The 24,632-nt window shown below is 44.8% G+C and overlaps 1 protein-coding gene across 2 annotated transcripts in view; it reads right to left on the bottom strand.

Moving 5' to 3' along the window:
- The window catches only part of ZNF609 (zinc finger protein 609), a 124,876-nt gene that overhangs the window by 74,813 nt on the left and 25,431 nt on the right, over positions 1-24,632 (bottom strand). For both annotated transcript variants that reach the window (XM_068275665.1, XM_068275664.1), the window contains exon 2: positions 18,743-19,643. In XM_068275665.1, coding sequence (XP_068131766.1) covers positions 18,743-19,474 — 732 coding nt within the window. In that variant the 5' untranslated portion in view covers positions 19,475-19,643. The remainder of the gene's footprint in view (positions 1-18,742; positions 19,644-24,632) is intronic.

Raw genomic sequence — 24,632 nt, 5'->3', positions numbered from 1 at the left:
CGGCCAATGACTACTGCACATGTGTATGTATCTCCAGACATCAGATCCTTTTCAGGCTGGCAGACACGCACTTCCCATTCAAACTCCCCCTGCACTGCCCCACTTTGGGACCTACAGACACCCGCAGCTGTGTCGAGGGCCTTGCAGTACAATTTGCAGTACAATTTGTGCAGCTGGAGAAACATTGCAGCAGTTTGACAGATGCGTGGCCTAGCAACAGACAATTGCGGCACCCATCAACTGGCAATGGGAACACAGCTACTGAGTTGCTAGGGGGCAGGTATGTGTTCACAGCAGCAATAATGAGGGGGAGGAGTTATGCACCCACACTCATCTCTCCTTAGCATTGAGCCCCGAGGCTGAAGCCTTTCTAAAGCCGCGTGTAGACACTACCAACTGATATTGCTTATCAGGGACCATGAGCTGATCCCCTAGGGCAACATCGCTGTTCCGGGCTACACATACACTGTAGCTGACAACTTACTATGCTGATATGAGGAGGGACAACAGAGGGATGACTAGCGGTGTGCGCGAGGCATCATGCAGTGGGCTAGGGAGCAGTATGAACAATGGAATCAGTGTTGCTGGGGTTGAGCAGATGCGAAGGGCAGATCGCTCATGGGCTGGGGGCAGGCGGCTGCTGTACACACGCCTCAGCCAACTTCAGTCAGGTGTGTGTACGGGCCTTAAACAATGTCTTGCCAACTTTGCATATCTAGACTATGCAATATTTGTCTACTTTTATGACAACTGTTCAAGCTCAGTCAGATGAGATGGATTTACCTCTAGGCCAAGCAAGGAAATTAACTGTTTTCTGGTTCATCCACGCCATGAATATTTTTGCCATGTGCTTCGGATCACTACTATATTGGAAGGTGAACATTTTTTTTAACCACTGGCAACTTCCTGGCAGCAGACTGTACATTTTCCCAAAGAATGTGATGGTGTTTTGGTCCATCCATTTTTCCCTTCTTTCTCAATGCCCCAGTTGCTCATACAATACAATGCTTCAACCATGTTAAGGCTAGTGGATGCTGACATCAACCCTAGCTTCAGGTGTACATCCTTTTTACCCTGGCAGTGTATCGTCAGATGTCTGCTTCATTTCACTATGGTTTTGATTCTGTTTGGCCTCAGAATCTTCAAGCCTTGTTTGTCAAAGCTAAATTGAGACTCAGGGCCCATTCACAATTTTACCACACTCCTAGGGACTGATGAAGCATTTGAAATGTTTCTATCCACCTCCTAACGTGTGCCTGTCCACATCTTTATCCACGAGATCTTTTGACAAACACAAAGTTGATTGCTTGCTTTCAGTTGCACTACAAAGCACTGGAACACTCTAGGAATAGCTGTTTTTATACTGAACTTACTAAAATGATTAGGAATGCTCAATAGTGAAAAGCTATTTAGCTTGGTATGACATACAGAAAGGTGCCTGAGCTTGCAGGTATTTAAATTGATTCTGGTTGTGTTTTTGTTCTTAATTATATCTTTTACTTGCATGTCAGAAGCAGCATTGGAAATATAACTGCAAAAAAATATGTTTCGGTGGCATCTTAATTTACACCTGCAAAGCAACAAAATGTAGGTATTTTGAATGATGGGATTCCTTTCTATGTTCATTGTATGCATACAAAAGTTAGAAATAAAATGTAAATATGAAGAGCCAAGGGGGATAGAATCCACATTTTTACAGTTAGTTCTTGTATGTTCAACCACAAAAAGAAATAATTCTACAATTTTGATCTAAAATTTTAACTGGATACACAATACCTTAGAATAGTTTTCAGTGGGGATCACATTAACCTGTCACGCTTAGGTAAAGTGCCTTTCCACTTCATACTTGTCCTTGTATAAAAGTGCCTTTCCACTTCATACTTGTCCTTGTATAAAAGTGCCTTTCCACTTCATACTTGTCCTTGTATAAAAGTGCCTTTCCACTTCATACTTGTCCTTGTATAAAAAATAAAGCATACAATTTTCCACATGCACGATTCTGCGTTTGCGATCTCTGTATTCTTTTTGTACGAATTGTGAAGCAGAATTTTTATACTTTGTATTAGGCCTGAAAGATAAATCGAATTTAAACCGAAATCGCAATCACCAAGATCACAATTTCGGAATTGTCATAGTGGCAATTATCGCGATCACATCATTTCCATATGGGGGAAGTTTGAAGAAGTGGCTTCAAACCACCCCAAAGTCCCGGTGCGTCCGGCCCGCAGTGTTGGACATAACCTTCCGCACGAGTCCAACGCTGTCCGTCCTCTAACTTTGTCTACTGGCTCTTATGCTTGGCAAAACTGCGGGTTCCTCTAGGTCACATGACATACAGGAAGTATTCCGTGCATTAGAGCCTGCAGGAGGCGAAGTGGACAGACTGGCATCGCTGGACTCGTGCTTGAAGCTATGTCCACAACTGATGTAGCTTGGGGGACAAAGGAGGCACAGAGAGACACACAGCGGGCACAGAGAGACACACAGCGGGCACAGAGACACAGGGGGCAAGAGAGAGATCCAGAGGAGGCATAAAGAGGCAAAGGGGGCACAAAGAGAGACAGAGAGACAGGGGGACAGAGCGGGAACAAACAGGCACAGAGGTGGAAAAAAGCTTGATTTTAAGGAAATCGTGAATCGAATCGAAATTTCAGACAGAAATCGCTCAATTCAATTTTTTCCTAAAATTGTTCAAGCCTAGTTTGTATGCATAATTTGGCATTGCAATTTTACCAGTGAGCACCAATGTATTTAGCTTACATGAAACGTCATCTATCTTCAGAATCGCATGCAGATTTTAGTGCAAAACAAATGATTATGCAAATTTTCAAAATTCCCAGTGAATGGCATTGAAACACGAATTACATTGTCCAAATTTTAAATGCAAACAATTTCTAAATGCAAATTTGCACAAAATCAGAAATACAATGAAATGCCATTGAGATACATTGGATCTGCAGTAAATTATTTTTTGCCGTTTCACAAATACTGCCTTACAGAAAAGCATTGCTACAGACACTTTATGTGGCAGGGAGTACACCAACTTTTCCTCAGCAGATGTCACAATCAGCTCAGCATGGGAAATGAAAACCGTACAATAAGAAAAACAAGAGAAAATAAATTAGATGCAAAGAGCTACATATGGAGACGTAATGTTCAGACTTACCAATGAACTGGGATTCTAATTTCATCAGAGCACATAGTAATCGCCGAGTGGTTTCTGGTTGGCCATCATATAAGTTACAAGTGCTTACCCTTCTGTGTGCAGCCAACTGGTATCATTGCAAGGTTTACATGTAAAAAACTAATCTTTACAACAATAACGACAGAAATATTGCTGCGTGCTGTGAGTAAACTGCTAGTCATATATTTACAGTTTTCTTCATAATGCCATATAACAGATGATAAACACTTTTACAGCATTTTTGACATGTGAAACCTGCCAAATATAACTGAAATGGCAGAAAACAAAATAATCAAATTCTTTATGACAGCTGATGTTTGACCCCTACAGAACTGTGTCCACATATAGGCATTTTGCGGACCCGTCACTTACCTTCTGTAGTACTGAATTGCTGTCTTGCTGTAACATCTGTTTGTGGCTCTAAAACATGTTTGCATATTAAAAATCTTCCACACCATGTAGCAGGAGCTTGTGAAAGTTGCCTGATCCGGTTTTCATACAGTTACAAACGCAAATAACTACCTGGCATACTTCCAGCCTCCAGCATGCAGCATCTCATTGCAATGCATACAAAATTACACTGCTACGGAAAACTAAAAACACTTCCTGTTTTTCTCTGGCACTGCAAGTGTTTCAGACATCTTCATGAATTTAACTAAACCTCAGGTAAAATGTAATCAACAGAGCAGAATGTTATTGTCATAATGTGATGGTTAAAGAGCTCTGCCTCTGACACAGGAGACCAGGGTTTGAATCTCAGCACTCCCTGTTCAGTAAGTCAGCACCTTTTCAGTGTGGAGTCCTAGGGCAAGACTCCCTATCACTGCTACTGCCTACTGAGCACACCCTAGTAGCTGCAGCTCTTTTGCTTTGAGTCGGCCAGGAGAAGAACACAATATAAATGTTATTTGTCTTTTGTCTTATCTACTCATTGAAACAACTAAGTTTTCACTTCATAACCTCAGATACCATGTTTATTGATGCTACCGGAGGAAGTCAATTTTACATTATTAGTACACATGCAGCTATTCCACTTTAACCTCTTGCGGACCGGACAGCTCTGGTCGCCTTAAAGGAGGAACTTTTGGGAAAAGGGGGAAAAATAAATCAATACATTGCAAAGTGGGAAATAGAAAAATAGAAGAAAGATCAAGAAATGATTGATATTCGCGATGTAATTTTGTTCACATTGTTGGATCCACAACCAGCCTGCATGCAATCATCTTTACTACTAGCAGACATGGAAAAGAGAGAAAGAAAAAAAAAAGCAAAAAAAAAAAAACAACAAATGGTATTATCTATAACCACGCTCCCTAAAAGCAACAGGCTAAAAGGTTTTGTGGTTTTCTTTTGTTTTTATAGATATACTGGTTGCTTATAGATATACTGGTTGCTTGGCAGTTGGAAACCGCTATTTCCCACAATGCTACAAGGCTCACAGACAGGAACTGTCAAGACCTAGGTCCTGACATTCAATTGTGGGAGGGGTTTCACCACAATATCAGCCATACAGACCCCTCTGATGATCAATTTGAGAAAAGGTAATGCTTTCCCATGAGAAAGGGGGTATCAGCTACTGGTTGGGGGTGAAGTTCAATCCTTGGTTACAGTTCCACTGTAAGACTGGAGCCATCCACTGTGATTGGCTCACAGCTATTACGGTGTCAGGAGCCAATTAAATGAAATTGGTTCCTGACACAGACACAGAAGCTCTGCTGTCAGTGTGACAGGGAGATAGAGCAGTGCACACAGCAGTGATGATTGAAACCTATCTGTTCAGTCTAAAAGAATAAATAAAGGTCAGTTGAAGCTATACAGGGCATACACAAGCCAATAATGCTTAAATATTAAAGGGGTCCAATCAGTTTTTTTCTGCAGTTAACCCTGGTTTCTAATAGCTGTAGGAGCTGCCCCCCCCCCCCTCATCAAATGCAACTTCTCAAAGCACAGTGTCCTACCCCCCCCCCCCCCCCCCCCCACACACACACACACACACACACACACACACACACACTTTGCTTGCTCGTTGATACTGCTAATTGTTGTCTGGGGACGGTAGGTCATGGAAATAAAAGCCTCTAACAAACATTTAATTATTAAAAGAAGTAATTTAAGTTTTTTTTTTGTTTTGTTTGTAATGAGCCATATTTTGTAATGAGCCATATTGTTAGCATGCATGTTTAATGTGCTGTTGAGAAGGCTAAAAATGCTGCTCAGTTCACTTTAAATATTTTGAATAAATATTATGAGCAACCACTTCCTGATCAAAAAGTAGTAATCAATGTTTCAACCTTGTCTAGTCAATCACAAGTAGATTTCTGAACAAATGTAACTGAGAATTGATCAATCCACCAGTATTGTACTGTTCAGTGCTCTAACAATACTATGCAGTCATCAATCCCTGGCTACTCCTCCCTCTGTCCACTCAGAGGCTTCTGATAAACATAAGCATATAATAGTTCATTCACACAACAACTCATGTGGCCACATGCTGGCATTCAGTACATTATGGCCCAAATTAAATGAGACCATTCCTCACATTGGTTAAGGGTTAGTGCACATGGACATTTGACTTCAGGATTTGGTTCGACTTGATATCACTTCATGTTCCAGCCATACAGAATCAAACATGGCTAAAAGTATTAAAGTGAGTACACACCTTTGACGGATGTCGCCCATTGGGGATCAGAACCAGATCCCCTTGAACGACATCACTGGGCCCGGCTGCACAGACGTGTGTCAGCTGTGTAGCTGACAATGCGCTGTGTTGCTATGCAGGGAAGAGCAACACAGTGAGAACAATGGAATTGCCATCAATGGGGTTGACTAGATCTGCCTGGTGGTTCACTTGCAGTTTGGGGGTCGCCAGTTGCCATGCACATAGCTAACTGTCAGCTGAGGCAGTCATTATTGGTCGCCTCAGAAGACTTAAGTCAGGTGTGTGCTTTAGAAGCAGAGAATCAGGACAGGCGGGCAACAAGTACTAAAAAAATATGTCAACCTCCATATCCCTCTCAAGTCAGGTTCCCTTTAACCACTTCTCTACCACAGGGTTTTTCACCTAAAAACCACGGCAATTTTCACATTTAAGGGAGGCAAGGGTTAATGGGCTTAATGGGGGTATAATTTATTTAAAAAAAACCTCACTGATGCTGATCAGTCACTAATGCTGTGTTAGTTATCTGAGATCCTCTCACGAGTGATCTCAGTAACTGTAACAGCATAGTGACTGATACAATGTTTACACACATTCTGCATGAATAAGCACTGTCATTGGCTTTGTGAACACATGTTCACATCAGCCAATCACAGACCAGCGGGTGCCCGACGCGTATGCCCGTCCGCATGCACGCGGACGCGATCGCGCACGCGAACGCGATCGCGCACGCGATCGCGCACAGCAGGAAAATAAACAGGAGTTGCCCATCTACGCCCGTGACTCAGGTGAATTTTAAAGGGGCGTAGATAAGCGTGGCAGAGGTTGTTAAGTGGTTAAAGGAAAAAGAAAAAAATATAGTATATATATATATATATATATATATATATATATATATATATATATATATATATATATATATATATATATATATATATATATATATATATATATATATATATATATATATATATATATATATATATATATAGTTTTAAACACTGGTATGAACATTCTTCTATGAAAATAATGCTAAAAGCATTGTCCACACTTTATTAACAGTTTCCTGTTCAAGAATACTAATTTTTCTAGAATTCTATAGTAATAAAATGTGACTGTCAAGTGTATGGCACCTGCACTTTATTTAAAACTGACATATAAATAACACCTGCAGACAAGGGCCGTCAGAACATATCTAAGTAGCCTGCCTTCCTATTGCAATGGACAGAGTTCCTCTGATCCATTTTACTAGAACTCTCTTACTTGTCAAGACAAAAGAGCACAAAACACAGATCTGAAAAAGCTACTTGTAAAGCCGAACACTGTAAAATCTCAATGGAGGAAAAGAAACACAATTCAAGGTTTAAAAGCTTTAAAAAACTCACAGAAGAGTAACACAAACAGTGCTCACAAATGAATATAGGCAGCAGTTCTTTGCTACAGTGAGCTCCTGACCGAGGCAGTTCTATCTGGAAACACTTCTCTGCTCCCTGAGGGATCTTTAGCAAGAAAGCAAACTGTCTCACACTTTTATTAGTGCGGCTACGTGACCGTGGCTGACATCTGGCTGTAGCTGCCAACTCTAATCTGTCCATCTAGCTGGCATCTGTCCCCCTCCCTCCTGTTCTTCTTAGCTGCTGACAACTTTGGTACTCTCAGGGCTCTGGAAATTACCCTTTTACTCCCTTCCCGCTTGCGCCATGCTTCATCTCCCTGGGGTGTTGGAAAGGGGCGGGAGAAAATGACTATGGAAGTGGCAAGCAGCCAGAGGTCTGTCAGCCGCTACAAAGTGGGAATGGCAGGCGCTTGAGTCAGGCTCAAGAGCATCCTTTTCAATCCACCTCCCTCAGACAGAGCTCACTCCTGTGGGAAAGGTCATCTCTCTACTCTGGCTCCTTAAAACATTTGGATGGATTGAATATTATTGTTGCAATAATTAGGGAAGGAATATTCTAGACTTTTCCATGGTATTAATATTAATTTTAAAATTTGATGAAATGGTGAATGATTTTTCTAAATGTGTCAATGCCACGTATCAGTGTGAAATAATAAAAAAAATTGGTGTTTGTCTTCATAGGATTATCAGTGTGTACTCTCCAAACACGTTAACATGCAAATCTAACAGAAACATTTTTTTTTCTTTGATTCTCTCAATTGGGGTTTGTGGTGATCACCATGCATAAGCAAATGCAGGGGGGGGGGGTGCAGAATCCCCCCTCAGATGAGAGCCGGTGCAGTGTCTAGGGACAGGCACAAGTTGAGACACCAGAATGTCTGCAGACATCCTGCAGCTCACAGCACTGCCCCCTTTCTTTCCCTTTCCCTGCTACAGTTGACTTTGGATGGAGCAGCAGCGTGTATACAGATCATTGACCAGCTCTGGGGAACTTGACAGAGCCAGGTATGAGCAGTCCTGTGCCCTGCTGTATGAATGCTTCAGTTTCCCCTACATTACTAATGTCTTCTGTCCTCATTCTCTATATCCAAACTCCTGCTGATCGATACCATTGTCGATCGGGAGCAGATCGGACATTTAGGAAATAATTGTCAGATCCTGTCAGCCGGATGGAAAGTTGCATAATGTCATGTGTACCTAGCATGATGTCCTACCATATTATTATACTGTATCGTGCGTGCATGGCTGAGGGAAACCTTTCAGGAATCCCCCCTCCCCTGAAAATCCTGGGTTTGCCCCTGCAATGGATCAATGATTGGTCTCTGATCGCTCTCTAGGTCAGGGGTCCTCAAACTTTTAAAACCAGGGGCCAGTTCACAGTCCCTCAGACTGTTGGGAGCTCCAGAATTATTACAAAAAAATATAAAAAGAAAACCATTCCCATGCACACATATTTGTAGTGGGGAAAAAAACCTACCTGTGCTTTTGGTTAAGGGATTGCAGATGATACCGCTGGTCTGCGTTTCAGGGTACAGGGTGGCAGGGGATGCTGCTGGGCTGTGTTTCTGGGTACTGGGTGGGTGATACAGCTGGCCTGTGTTTCTGGGTACTGGGTGGCAGGTGATGCTGCTGGGCTGTGTTTTTGGGTACTGAGTGGCAGGTGATGCTGCTGGGCTGTGTTTCTGGGTACTGGGTGGCAGGAGATGCTGCTGGCATGTGTGTCTGGGTACTGGGTGGCAGGAGATGCTGCTGGCATGTGTTTCTGGGTACTGGGTGGCAGGAGATGCTGCTGGCATGTGTTTCTGGGTACTGGGTGGCAGGAGATGCTGCTGGCATGCGTTTCTGGGTACTGGGTGGCAGGAGATGCTGCTGGCATGTGTTTCTGGGTACTGGGTGGCAGGTGATGCTGCTGGGCTGTATTTCTGGGTATTGGGTGGCAAGAGATGCTGCTGGGCTGTGTTTCTGGGTACCGGGTGGCAGGTGGTGCTGCTGGGCTGTGTTTCTGTGTACTGGGTGGCAGGAGATGCTGCTGCGCTGTGTTTTGGGGTACTGGGTGGCAGGTGATGCTGCTGGGCTGTGTTTCTGGGTACTGGGTGGCAGAAGATGCTGCTGGGCTGTATTTTTGGGTACTGGGTGGCAGGAGATGCTACCGGGCTGTGTTTCTGTGTACTCGGTGGCAGGAGATGCTGCTGCGCTGTGTTTTGGGGTACTGGGTGGCAGGTGATGCTGCTGGGCTGTGTTTCTGGGTACTGGGTGGCAGGAGATGCTGCTGGGCTGTATTTATGGGTACTGGGTGGCAGGTGGTGCTGCTGGGCTGTGTTTCTGCGTACTGGGTGGCAGGTGATGCTGCTGGGCTGTGTTTTTCTGAGTACTGGGTGGCAGGTGATGCTGCTGGGCTGTTTCTGGGTACTGGGTGGCAGGAGATGCTGCTGGCATGTGTTTCTGGGTACTGGGTGGCAGGAGATGCTGCTGGCATGTGTTTCTGGGTACTGGGTGGCAGGTGATGCTGCTGGGCTGTGTTTCTGGGTACCGGGTGGCAGGTGGTGCTGCTGGGCTGTGCTTCTGTGTACTGGGTGGCAGGAGATGCTGCTGCACTGTGTTTTGGGGTACTGGGTAGCAGGTGATGCTGCTGGGCTGTGTTTCTGGGTACTGGGTGGCAGAAGATGCTGCTGGGCTGTATTTCTGGGTACTGGGTGGCAGGAGATGCTACCAGGCTGTGTTTCTGGGTACTGGGTGGCAGGTGGTGCTGCTGGGCTGTGTTTGTGTACTCGGTGGCAGGAGATGCTGCTGCGCTGTGTTTTGGGGTACTGGGTGGCAGGTGATGCTGCTGGGCTGTGTTTCTGGGTACTGGGTGGAAGGTGGTGCTGCTGGCCTGTGTTTCTGGGTACTGGGTGGCAGGAGATGCTGCTGGGCTGTATTTATGGGTACTGGGTGGCAGGTGGTGCTGCTGGGCTGTGTTTCTGGGTACTGGGTGGCAGGTGATGCTGCTGGGCTGTGTTTCTGAGTACTGGGTGGCAGGTGATGCTGCTGGGCTGTGTTTCTGAGTACTGGGTGGCAGGAGATGCTGCTGGCATGTGTTTCTGGGTACTAGGTGGCAGGTGATGCTGCTGGGCTGTGTTTCTGGGTACTGGGTGGCAGGTGATGCTGCTGGGCTGTATTTCTGGGTACTGGGTGGCAGGAGATGCTGCTGGGCTGTTTCTGGGTACTGGGTGGCAGGTGGTGCTGCTGGCCTGTGTTTCTGGGTACTGGGTGGCAGTTGATGCTGCTGGCCTGTGTTTCTGGGTACTGGGTGGCAAGAGATGCTGCTGGGCTTTATTTATGGGTACTGGGTAGCAGGTGGTGCTGCAGGCCTGTGTTTCTGGGTACTGGGTGGCAGGTGATGCTGCTGCCTACGTTTCTGGGTACTGGGTGGTAAGTGATGCCTACCTTGCTCCCGCTGACGTCGCTGGGAGCTCCCTGCGCAGGAGCACTACGCGGCGGGACCATAGGATCATTTTGTCCTGGTGCTGGCACAGGACGTCTGGGGGGGGTGTAAATCCCCAGAACTTGAAGTGGTTAAAATTACACTAACTGGGGAAAAAAATTGCCTTTCACTTCTGGGACACTAGGACCTTATCTAGCATCTGCGTGGACAAACCTAAGAGCATGAGGTTGAACATATACAGTACAGACCAAAAGTTTCTCATTGAAAGAGTTTATTTTCATGACTATGAACATTGTAGATTCACACTGAAGGCACCCAAACTATGAATTCACTCATGTGGCAGTATAGTACATAACCAAAAAGTGTGAAACAACTGCAAATGTCATTCTAGGTTCTTCAAAGTAGCCACCATTTGCTTTGATTACTGCTTTGCACACTCTTGGCATTCTCTTGATGAGCTTCAAGAGGTAGTCACCTGAAATAATTATCACTTCACAGGTGTGCCCTGTCAGGTTTAATAAGTGGGATTTCTTGCCTTATAAATGGGGTTGGGACCATCAGTTGCGTTGTAGAGAAGGCAGGTGGATACACAGCTGATAGTCCTTCTGAATAGACTGTTAGAATTTGTATTATGGCAAGAAAAAAAGCAGCTAAGTAAAGAAAAATGAGTGGCCATCATTACTTTAAGAAATGAAGGTCAGTCAGTTCGAAAAATTGGGAACACTTTGAAAGTGTCCCCAAGTGCAGTCTCAAAAACCATCAAACGCTACAAAGAAACTGGCTCATATGCGGACTGCCCCAGAAAAGGAAGACCAAGAGTCACCTCTGCTGCGGAGGATAAGTTCATCCGAGTCACCAGCCTCAGAAATCGCAGGTTAACAGCAGCTCAGATTAGAGACCAGGTCAATGCCACACAGAGTTCTAGCAGCAGACATCTCTAGAACAACTGTTAAGAGGAGACTGTGTAAATCAGGCCTTCATGGTAGAATATCACCTAGGAAACCACTGCTAAGGACAGGCAACAAGCAGAAGAGACTTGCTTGGGCTAACGAACACAAGGAATGGACATTAGACCAGTGGAAATCTGTGCTTTGATCTGATGAGTCCAAATTTGAGATTTTTGGTTCCAGCCACCGTGTCTTTGTGCGACACAGAAAAGGTGAACGGATGGTCTCTACATGCCTGGTTCCCACCGTGAAGCATGGAGGAGGTGGTGTGATGGCGGTGGGGGGGGGGGGGTGCTGGTGACACTGTTGAGGATTTATTCAAAATTGAAGGCATACTGAACCAGCATGGCTACCAGAGCATCTTGCAGCGACATGATATTCCATCCGGTTTGCGTTTAGTTGGACCATCTACTTTTTCAACAGAACAATGACCCCAAACACACCTCCAGGTTGTGTAAGGGCTATTTGACCATGAAGGAGAGTGATGGGGTGCTGCGCCAGGTGACCTGGCCTTCTCAGTCACCAGACCTGAAACAAATCGAGATGGTTTGGGGTGAGCTGGACCGCAGAGTGAAGGCAAAAGGGCCAACAAGTGCTAACCATCTCTGGGAACGCCTTCAAGAACGTTGGAAGACCATTTCAGGTGACTACCTCTTGAAGCTCATCAAGAGAATGCCAAGAGTGTGCAAAGCAGTAATCAAAACAAAAAGGTGGCTACTTTGAAGAACCTAGAATATGCCATATTTTCAGTTGTTTCACACTTTTTGGTTATGTACTATTCTTCCACATGTGTTAATTCATAGTTTGGATGCCTTCAGTGTGAATCTACAATGTTCATAGTCATGAAAATAAAGAAAACTCTTTGAATGAGAAGGTATGTCCAAACTTTTGGGTCTGTACTGTACATATCAGGAAAAAAAAGTTGAGTTTTAGAAAAAAAGCTCAATTAAGCAATGTAGTAATGAAGCATATGGTACTCTACCGATACAGATGAAATGTCAGTGGCATATCTAAAGAGGTACAGGTATGGATCATGCCATGGGCGCTATGACTGCCCCCTTATGCTGCACTACCATACTGGGGGATGCCTCACTATTACCTTCACTGGGGGAATACCTCTTTCCACCTATACTGGGGGGGGGGGGGGGGGGAGGAGTTCTTATATTGGGGGAAAACCTCTCACCACAAACTATGCGGCTACTTATACTGAGTGGACACCTCCTGCAACCTTCACTGGGGGTACCTATATGGGGGGGGCAGGGCGGGTATGTCTTGAGGCAAGTGGCTACTGTACTTAAAGTGGGCCTAAACTAATGCACTGGACATAAGGAAAACAGAGAAATGCACCCTGTATGCATTTAGAGAGTTTAGCCTGTGTAATTCCCCCTCATATGTGAGTGAGCAAACTTTGTAATTTGATCCCTTCGTTTTGTCAGCTTACTGCCACGGCAGAGCTCATTTATAAATGCAGGATGTTAATATGCCTGCTCCCATGAAAGCAGGAAGTAGACAAAGCAGATTTATTGCAGGATTTGTATCAGCTGTAACAAAGAAATGTATTTCTTTAAAGGTTATGCTGTTGCTTATCTTATAGAGCAGAGATGAAGTGCTCAGTTCAGGTCCGTTTTAATTTTATCTGGATGCTTGGGACTACTTAGCATTTTTTATTGGAGGGCATGTGACTACTTGATTCTGTTATCACGGAACTGTTTGATCCTTTTATCTGCAGGCATGAGACTATTTCTTTTAATTTTGAGGTACCCAATTCTAATATCTAGGGGGACCATGGAACCAATTTGTGCATCCAGGGACATAATCAATTCTGTTATTTCCCGCTGCCTAATTCTATCTAGGGACACAAGTAACTTCTGCAATATCCAACACAGACGATAATGAATATATGCAAGTAAAGAAGCCATTATTATGAGGTAAGGGGTTCAGGGGGTGCATAGGCACAATTTCAATGTTTGCCATAGGCGCTATCTTACCAAGATATGCCACTGTGAAATGTATAATGTAATTGTATACTAGTGCTATTAGTAGCATGGTAACAAAAACATTTATTCAAGTATTTATATAGCGCTGACATATTACGCAGTGCTGTACAGAGTATATATTGTCTTGTCACTAACTGTCCCTCGGAGGGGCTCACAACTGAATCCCTGCCATAGTCATATGTCTATGTATGTATTGTCTAATGCATGCATCATAGTCTAGGGCAGTGATGGCTAACCTTGGCACTCCAGCTGTGACAAAACTACAAATCCCATCATGCCTCTGCCTTCCAGAGTTATGCTTAGAGCTGTCAGAGTATTGCAATGCCTCATGGGACTTGTAGTTCCACCACAGCTGGAGTGCCAAGGTTAGCCATCACTGGTCTAGGGCCAATTTAGGGAAAGCCAATTAACTTATCTGTATGTTTTTGGGATGTGGGAGGAAACAGGAGTGCTTGGAAGAAACCCATGCAGACACGGGGAGAACATACAAACTCCTTGCAGCGCTAGTAGTATTGGTAACAGATACAGGAAGAATTGGATTGCCCTAGGTAAATGATCCACTTGACAGACTCGCACACCACCACCTCCTCCTTCTTCTTAGAGGGCTAATGGGTTTTTCTATCTAGGTCATTGTATTAAGTGCTATCTAAGAAATGAAAGCTTTTCACTCACAGTCCTCTCAACAACACAGAACTGGAAATCAGCTATAGAATACAGACAACGGGATTTTTGAACATTTCTGTTTTGAAGCAAGGTTGTACTTTGTAAAGTGGAACATGAACTGAAAGAATTCTATATCTAAAAGCATTAATCACGAACAACAAAATGGACATTACACATTTCTACCGTGTTTCCATGGAAGTAAGACACTGTCATTAATTTTACCCCCAAAAGACGCCAGAGCTTATTTTTGGGGAGGGCTTGTAATTCTGAGGGGTGATACTATATGCTCCCTGTAGTCAGATGTGCCACCAGGTTTCCCGGTTCCCAGCGGCAACCCCCAGCCCCTTCCCTATCTCCCTGATGCGATTTCCTTAAAAAAAGTTCCCATGGGGGAACTCACCTCGGTAGGGGGAAGCCTCTGAATCCAATCGAGGCTACCCCTGTCCTGTGTCCCACGGCGGTCTCACTGCAGCCTACAGAAGGCACAGCTGACAATTTGTCAGGATGTGCAATATTTACCTTTTCTGGTTCCAGCGGGGGCGCTGTGGCGGCTCTCCGCTCAGAATAGCCAATCTCAGTCGGGTCCGCTCTACTGCGCAGGAGACTTGCGCCTGCGCAGTAGAGCGGACCTGCCCGCAATCTGGTATTTCCGCCTATTTCAGAACAGCCGATTGTCACTACTGCGCCTGCGCTGGAGCTGAGAAGGTAAATATTTACATCCCCGCTGTTCGAGGGGGGGTGGGGGGGGGGGGGTGGACGGAGGAGGCGAGTACCCCCGAGGAGAACTCTTTTTGTTACAGGTTTCTCTTTAAGCTAAGTACACACGAGGTAAAAGTCTTTGGAATGAACGATCACAGACCAATTTTCCCACCTTCCATGTATTATGAGAGCATACCTACACTCTCTACTAACCAGGGCTGTGGAGTCGGTACAAAAATCTTCCGACTCCAACTCCTCAGGTTATGAAACTACCGACTCAAACTCCGACTCTGGGTACCCAAAATGGCTCCGACTCCGACATCTAATACTTACCAGGGCTGTGGATTTTGTACAAAAATCATCCGACTCCCACTCAGTTTATAAAATCACCGTCTCCAACTCAGACTCCAGGTACCCAAAATTGCTCCGACTCCACAGCCCTGGTACTAACCTCCCTGGCGGTATGATTATTTCTGGATTTTAGGGTCTTATCAGCATGTTTACGACCCTAAAATGAGGGGAAAAAATCCTGCTGCCAGAATGCCAGCAGCAGCCCCTGCACTCACTCACCTCCCTGGGCTCCAGCGCTGCAATTTTCCCTCTGTTCTCCAGGTGGCGCTGTAACTCTGTAGTGAGATCACCGACGGCAATCTCACCAGAGTGATTCAGAGCCTCGTAGGACAGGAAGGACAACCGCTACCGATCTCTGGATCCCCCGGGAGGTGAGTAAAAATGCACGCTGTTGGCTATACCCTGCATAGATCTCCTGGTGCCTAGGCCAAGCATAGCTCAGGCTTACCGCCAGGAAGGTTAAAGTGGACCCAAACTAAAAATACAAGATTTCAGAAATAACATCTATTTTCTAAATTATAATAATAAATAGCAGCCTTTTTTCAGCTGCATGATGACAAATATAAAATATTTTACATTTATTGTAGAAACCCCTCCCTTCCTTTCATATTGCCGGGACAGAATCCGGCAAACTGGTGGAGTAGATGGTGTCCAGCAAAGGAGGAATTGCTAATGGCTGCCACCTGTATAATCCTAGTTATGCAAAGAGGAGGGTGAAAAGCATGCACTGAAATGCTCATAGGCTTGAAGGAGTGTTTATTTATATTTGTATGTGTCAGAGTGGTGCAACTAAATATTTTGAATTAAAAAAATGTTTGGTTTGAGTCAGCTTTAAGCTGAGTACACCCATCAGAAAAAAATCTTTGCAAACTGACGGATTTAACTGTCACATAGGCTTGTCAGGGAGGTTTGAAAGATTGATCTTTCTAAAGATGCTGTACACATGCAAAAGATCAGTCCCTGCAAAAGATCAATTCTTGCAAAAATGCATTCATAGTCTATATCTGGAGATCTTATACACATCTTGTTTAACACAGTCCTCTGCTGATCAGATCCACCAGGATGTCTGTTAAGCTAGGTACACACGGAGCGATGTTACTTATTAAATCGAGCTGATGCGGCTCGATTGATAAGATCCGACAGGTCCGATCTCGCCGCCGCTCGATTCCCCGCGAGCGGACAATAGCGGGGAATCGAGCGGAAGATAAGCGGCGCCGGCAGGGACGAGCGGGTATCGAATCTGACGCACGCGCGGACGAGCGGGGACGCGCGGGGATGCGGAAGAGGCGATCCGGCGGCTAATCGAGCCGCCGGATCGCTCCGTCTAGATTAGGCTTTAAACCAGGTATGTATGAGATCTCCAGACATCATAGACAATGAAAGCATATTGCAGGAACTGATCTTTTGCATGTGTTACAGCAGCTTTAGTCTTTCAAACCTCACTGACAAACCTATGTGACAGATAAATTCCTCAGTTTGCAAAGATTTTTATCTGATAGGTGTACTCCGCTTCATAGAATAGAGTGTGTAGGTATGCTCTCATATTACATGGATGATGGTAAAATTGGTTAGAAATGTTTTAAGCCGCATCTTCACGAGTAGATGTGGCCGCGATGTTCCTTATCAATCGAGCCGCATCAGCGGCTCGATTGATAAGATCGGACAGGACGGATCTCCCCACCGCCGATTCCCTGCTCGCTCCCCGCGAGGGGACAATGGCAGGGAATCGAGCGGAAGATAAGCGGCGCCAGCGGGGACTCGAATGCGGCGCACGCTCGGCGAGCGGGGGCGCGGAAGAAGCGATCCGGCGGCTAATCGAGCCGCCGGATCGCAGCCTCATCTACCCGTGTAGATGAGGCTTTAGACTTATCTCGTGTGTACTTAGCTTTAATCAGATCTGCCCCCAGGTTTCCAAATCCCCAGTGGCAACCCCCTGCCAGTTCCCTCACTACCTGATGTGCTTTCCTTAGTCAGATGTGCCCCCAGGTGTCTCGGTCCCCAGCGGCACCCCAGACCAGTATAGCCGTTCCCTCCCTCCTTCTGCAGTGGAGAGCGGAGCATTTCCGGTACCCCAGAAGAAAGTAACCGGCTTCCGACGTGCCAGCATTATCTTCTTACCTCAGCAGCTCCCAACTACCTCTGGTTGACAACAGGGGCTCGTGTCATGTGACACCGCAGTACGTACATCAAGCTTTGTTCCCCTCTGTGCCAGTTTGTTCACCCCTTTGCGTCTCTCCATCCCCATGTCCGTGCCACCTCAGTGGGTCTCTCCCTGTGCCACCTCAGTGGGTCTCTCCCTGTGCCACCTCTGGGGTTCTCTCCCTGTGCCACCTCTGGGGTTCTCTCCCTGTGCCACCTCTGGGGTTCTCTCCCTGTGCCACCTACGGGGTTCTCTCCCTGTGCCACCTACGGGGTTCTCTCCCTGTGCCACCTACGGGGTTCTCTCCCTGTGCCACCTACGGGGTTCTCTCCCTGTGCCACCTACGGGGTTCTCTCCCTGTGCCACCTCTGTCCCCCAAGCTGCGGCAGTCCAACGATGCCCGTCCTCTCTAGCAGTCTGTCGGCTCTTGTGCACAGCATACTTCCTGGTACCTGTATGTCACATGACATACAGGAAGTATGCCACGAATTGTATGTATGCCGTGCACGTCAGAAGGCGAGAGAGGGTGGACAACATTGGACTCATGGGGTGAGGGGGAAGAGTTTGAAGTCGCTTCTTCAAACGTCCCCACGCGGAAATTACATCATCACGGAAATCACAGCTTTGACAATTCCGAAATAGTGATCGGGATTTTGGTTTAAAAATCGAGAAATTGTTCAGGCCTACCAGACTGCGTAGGTTTGCTATTATTCCATCAATTTGTCAATACTGTAAGGTTGACAATTGTTTCAGGGCTACATAGGATCCCCTTTATTAAAGTACAATAGAAAACAGTAACAACGTAAAGACGTTACCGTTTTCTACTGTGCTTTTATAAAGGAGACCCCTGTGTGGCCCCAATTGTCAACCTTACATTATTGACAATAAAAGCAAATCTACGCAGCCTGGTGTGCTAACCTACTTTAGACTTTACATATTTCTTCCAGAGTCTGAGCAGAAAGCCACTAGGATCCACAGGCTTCCCCCTCCTGAGGTAAGTATATGATATTTTAAATGTTATTAGGTAAAAATCCCTTTTTTTGCTAAGTTTTATGCACTACAACTCTTTTAAAACAAGGTGCAGCAAAGACACTATGACTACTAATTTGCCATTCAGGTCTTAAGAGATTAAAAACTGAAATAACAGAATAGGTTTCATGGATTTCTGGAAATCCCTGCATTTTAAATAGGGAAGGAGAATAATAAAACTTTTTATTACAATTTCAACAGGTCAGTGTTATTTTGTAAAGAATGAATGATGTGAAATACAACAAAACAAGCTTACCATCTCTGACTTGACCTTTTTCAATCCACGATTTTCTATTTCAGAATCTTCATTTTCAGTTTTTATAACATTCAAAGCATTAGCACTGTCTGTTGCAATTCCCCCACCCATCTGCTCTACTGCAGCTCCCATAGCTTCTTGCACAGAAGTTCCTCTACCTCCAACTCCAGGGGCTGGCTGTAACACTCCTATAGGCTCTTTCTCGCCAGTTGCCCCTGGCATCTCACTCTTGTCCTTTTTAGCCTTGCCACTTTCTTTTTTAGAGCTAGAGGAGTTACGGGCAGACTTCCCAGATTTTTCTACCCCTTTCGAAGGGGCTGCTACAGACGTGGGAACTCCTGAGCTGCCCCCAACATCTGCTGAACGTCCAGACACTTCCTTTTTACTTGCATCCCCTGCTGGGAAAAGTCCAGAAGTCGTCTGACTGCTTCTTCCTCCATCTTTGCTACTTTTACTCCTTTTTGATTTTGACTTTGACTCCTTGCTTTGGCCACTAGTCACAGGCGTCACAAACTTAATGTTGTCAGGGAGAGTGGCCACAGCATTGGGGGCTGGCATGCCCACCTCTTTAGATCCTGACATCTCAAGCTTCTGCTGGTCCTTCTCTAAATCAGCATCCAAGTCAATGATCAGATTGCCCACGCCGATGTCCCATTCATCACCACTGTCATAGGTCTCCACAGGATTTGTGTCCAGACCTTTCCCTCCTGGTGCCCCACTGCTCAAGGACATCTTAAGTGTACACACCCTCCTGAGGCCTTATATTGTTCCAGGTGGTGATGCCAGCCTCCCTTCCCTCCAGCCTGGATCTGCTGCAACAGTTTTACCAAAGACCAGCAAAGAACAACTGGACGCCAAGACTATACATGTACAGTGGGAGGCTGAAGAGACAACATTGTCACTGTAGGGGGAAAAAAAAGAAAGAAAAGAAGTCTCAATTTAGAATTCAGTGTAGAATGAATAAATAAAACAAAAAATAAACCTAACAATTACAGACACGCACTGCTGAACAAATGGCTAGGTCACTTGTGAAAATGCTCTCAAATCCCTTTTTGCCCCATGTTGCCCAAGCCTATCATCCACTTAAATTACATTCACCTGACTTAGGACTGGTTCACACTCGAAACCGTAATTTTGCAGCTCCAAATTTCACAATTTTGCCAACGATTTGAGATTGTGAATTACTTTCAATAGAACAAGAATCACAGTGCAATCACCCCCAAAATGCTGCAGGTAGCTCATTTGTGATTTGCATAAAATCAATCTGCAGTGAGAATGGTCCCATAGGGATACATATGCATAGCGCTTTTACTGATAGCTGGCCATCAGCAAAGCACTGAAAAGCACCCCAGTGTGAACCAGCCCGTACACTGGACCTACGGAAGGTACAGTAAGCCATGTAAACAATCAACATCGCACTGCTAACCATTTATTGGAAGCAATGCTATATATTTCATCACACAAAAAAATCTGATCAGACATTTATCAGAATGCCACTTCCTCTAGCACTACAAAGCTATGCCGCTATCTATGAAATGCTCTCCTACGGTATCTATTTTCCCATTACTCTTTTCATCCACTGAATCTGATAAAGTATACCCAAGCAATAATCAATGTTTAATAAAAAATAAAAAAAATATCAACAGGGCTTTATCCTTTACAGATTTTCAGATGAAATCTAACATCTAATCTATGAATAAAATAATATTGTATAACTACAATTATGCTAGTCATACACAATTACACTGTTATATTTCTGGTATATCATGTAAACTATTTCTGGATTTTTACATTGCATCACTACACATTCAATGTTTACATTGCACCACTACACAGTCAGATTTCAGTAGAAATCTGAACAAATATTGCTCAGAACAATGCCACCAATATCTTGGCATGCTTGATGCAGTACAAATGTGTCAATCGCCCACAACTACCCAATGTGGATCACTCTACTCCTACCATGCTCCATTTACAAAATAATGGCCTCAACCCTGCAATGTTCAGGCAATGTGTGAAACAGAAACAGGTCAAGGAAACATTAGTTTAACTGGTTCCGGACCGACGCAGTACGAATCTACATCCAGCAGGTGGTGCTGCGGCTCTGACTGGATGTAGATTCAACGTTGCAATGAGTCATGTGAGCCCGCCGATCTCGCCGCTCGGCACCCGTTGCAATTTGCTTGCTTGCTTTGACTGCAGAGATCTGTAAGCAGGTCAGGAGCTGGTTTCATTGGCTCCTGACTGCGTGATCACGGAGAGCCAATCACATTGGCTCCCACTGACAGACAGTGTCAGGAGCCAATGAAAGCAGCTCCTGACCAGCATCGTCAGCACTCTGCCGTCATAGAGACAGCAGAGAGAGAATGCAGCGGCAATTGGGCAGTGCTATGACCAGAGGGCATGTGTGGCGATTCATCGGGAGGCGGTGTTGTACCATACCAGCAGTCTGCCCCCCCAGGGGGGCAGAGACTGCTGGTGCGGAAGCGGTTAAGGCTATCTTCACAGGGGCCATTGCTAATCCTGTGACAGCAGGGCAGGAATGCAATGAATCAGGATAGTGGCACTACATGTTATGCTGTCGTCCTGTCTGGTACAGCGAAGCGGTCAGTGAAAAATATGCTTCTTTTTTTGTTATATTTAAAGTTTTTTTTTTCAAATATAAGAAAGAAGTATCAAAATACAATTATTTGGTCAGATACATTAGACATAAGCCAGACCGATAGCAAAATACAAATGCTTACAATACCCTATAAAGTGCTGACATATACACCAACAATACTTACAGTGGTGTGAAAAACTATTTGCCCCCTTCCTGATTTCTTATTGTTTTGCATGCTTGTCACACTTAAATGATTCTGCTCATCAAAAACCGTTAACTATTAGTCAAAGATAACCTAATTGAAAACAAAATGCAGTTTTAAATGATGGTTTTTATTATTTAGTGAGAAAACAAAACTCCAAATCTACATGGCCATGTGTGAAAAAGTGATTGCCCCCCCTTGTTAAAAAATAACTTAAAGGTGGTTTATTACACCTGAGTTCAATTTCTGTAGTCACCCCCAGGCCTGATTACTGCCACACCTGTTTCAATCAAGAAATCACTTAAATAGGAGCTATCTGACACAGAGAAGTAGACCAAAAGCACCTCAAAGGCTAGACATCATGCCAAGATCCAAAGAAATTCAGGAACAAATGAGAACAAAAGTACTGTAATTGAAATCTATCAGTCTGGTAAAGGTTATAAAGCCATTTCTAAAGCTTTGGGACTCCAGCGAACCACAGTGAGAGCCATTATCCACAAATGGCAAACACATGGAACAGTGATGAACCTTCCCAGGAGTGGCCGGCCGACCAAAATTACCCGAAGAGCACAGAGAAAACTCATCCGAGAGGCCACAAAAGACCCCAGGACAACATCTAAAGAACTGCAGGCCTCACTTGCCTCAATTAAGGTCAGTGTACACGACTCCACCATAAGAAAGAGACTGGGCAAAAACGGCCTGCACGGAAGATATCCAAGGCGCACACAACTTTTAAGCAAAAAGAACATTAAGGCTTGTCTCAATTTTGCTAAAAAAACATCTCAATGTTTGCCAAGACTTTTGGGAAAATACCTTGTGGACCGACGAGACAAAAGTTGAACTTTTTGGAAGGTGCGTGTCCCGTTACATCTGGCGTAGAAGTAACACAGCATTTCAGCAGAAGAACATCATACCAACAGTAAAATATGGTGGTGGTAGTGTGATGGTCTGGGGTTGTTTTGCTGCTTCAGGACCTGGAAGGCATGCTGTGACAGATGGAACCATGAATTCTACTGTCTGCTAAAAAATCCTGAAGGAGAATGTCTGGCCAACTGTTCGTCAACTCAGGCTGAAGCGATCTTGGGTGCTGCAGCAGGACAATGACCCAAAACACACCAGCAAATTCACCTCTGAATGGCTGAAGAAAAACAAAATGAAGACTTTGGAGAGGCCTATTCAAAGTCCTGACCTGAATCCTATTGAGATGTTGTGGCATGACCTTAAAAAGGTGATTCATGCTAGAAAACCCTCAAATAAAGCTGAATTACAACAATTCTGCAAAGATAAGTGGGCCAAATTCCTCCAGAGCGCTGTAAAAGACTTGTTGCAAGTTATCGCAAATGCTTGATTGCAGTTATTGCTGCTCAGGGTGGCCCAACCAGTTATTAGGTTCAGGGGGCAATTTCTTTTTCACACAGGGCCATGTAGGTTTTGAGGTTTTTTTCTCACTAAATAATAAAAAACATCATTTAAAACTGCATTTTGTGTTCAATTATGTTATCTTTGACTAATAGTTAACGGTTTTTGATGAGCAGAAACATTTAAGTGTGACAAACATGCAAAATAATAAGAAATCAGGAAGGGGGCAAATAGTTTTTCACACCACTGTATATATGAAAACAAACCTACTATGAGAATTACACTGGGCACGAGCGAGACCCATGCTATCATACCAGCGATTCCCAAGACCTGCTCATCACCAGGCCAGGTATAACAAAAGGAGACCAAGCTGTTGAGGAGTATGATAGGAAGAAAAGAAAAGGAAGAGAGAAAGGAGAAAAGAAAAAGAATAAAGAATAGAAAAAGAAAAACGAGTGGAGTCTGAAGATTCCGAAAAGAAAGAAAGAGGAGAAGAAGGGTTTCAAGCCGAGCACTTGAGACCAGACCCTAAAAATATGCTTCATTTTTAATGTTAATGCACGTGTTTAGCTGTAATGCATTGCATGCAGTGCATTAAAATGCCGCAACCTATAATACCGCAACACAACCATCACACTGTCACAACACAACCGTCACACTGTGAACATCGCGTAGGTGGTGTATTGCAGTGCGGCAAGTCGCCTCACAAGGGGCAATTACACTGCATCATAACCCACCACAATGAACGAGGCCTAATACTTTTATATTATTATTGAATCATTGCTATATGACTGTCAATAAGTACTGTATAACAGACGAATTTATAGAATTTCCATGAATATTTTTTTCTTTTCTTTTTTTAACCAAACAATGCTTGCTTAGCAAGTTACTATAAGCCAAAGCCCATATTCAAGCATATCTCTTACTAGCTACTATTAGTGTGCTAAAAGGTTACCTTTTTGTGGATAGAAGGATGAAGCCGGCACCATCAGTTGTATTAATGCTCTTTTAATAAGTAAAAAACATGCTAACAGCCAATATGCGACGTTTCAAGGCACGCAGCCTCTTTCTCAAGCTAGACTGTGCATGACAGAATAAACAGTGTATCATCAGCTTTATATACTCACAACATGTGTTCAAGGCAGCCAATCTGGTTTGCACATACAAACAACAACCAAAAAGAACAGGTCCTACCTAGTGGACCTGATAGGGAACTATGCTGCTGCCTACCTGATAGGGACGTTTGAAGTGGTATCCCTCCCCTCCAGCATAACGCCTATCTCTGTAGGAGCAGAACTGCTTCACATTGCCGGGCTGCTGCGCGGAAGTCCGTGTCCATAGGCCACGCCCCCGGCGGACCACATGGGGAACCTGCCGCACCACGTAGAGGAGAAGGCGGCGTCATGCCGCCCACTCCCCTTCTGCCCGGCAACTTGTGACGCGAGCGGGAATAACCCGCTCATTCGTCACAAGGATGTAAATAGGAAAGCGCACTATCCGCTCCTATCAGAGAGCAGAGCGTGGGTCCGTAACCTAGTAACGGACCTCTTGCATACTACATCATATACTGCAATGAATGTACATAATGCTACCTCACATCAAAGCGGAAAAAACTAATTAGTATATATCGTAGCCCACATTAAGACCAACTGCCTACTTGTAGATGGTACTACAGTAGTTAAATGTCAGGACTAAAGGAAGAGGACGGGAAACCGCAGAAGGACAGG

This window comes from Hyperolius riggenbachi, chromosome 3, assembly GCF_040937935.1.
Source record: "Hyperolius riggenbachi isolate aHypRig1 chromosome 3, aHypRig1.pri, whole genome shotgun sequence".
Lineage (NCBI taxonomy): Eukaryota > Metazoa > Chordata > Amphibia > Anura > Hyperoliidae > Hyperolius > Hyperolius riggenbachi.
The sequence above is the reverse complement of the archived record's forward strand: the minus strand, read 5'-3'. Positions and strand labels throughout refer to the sequence as shown.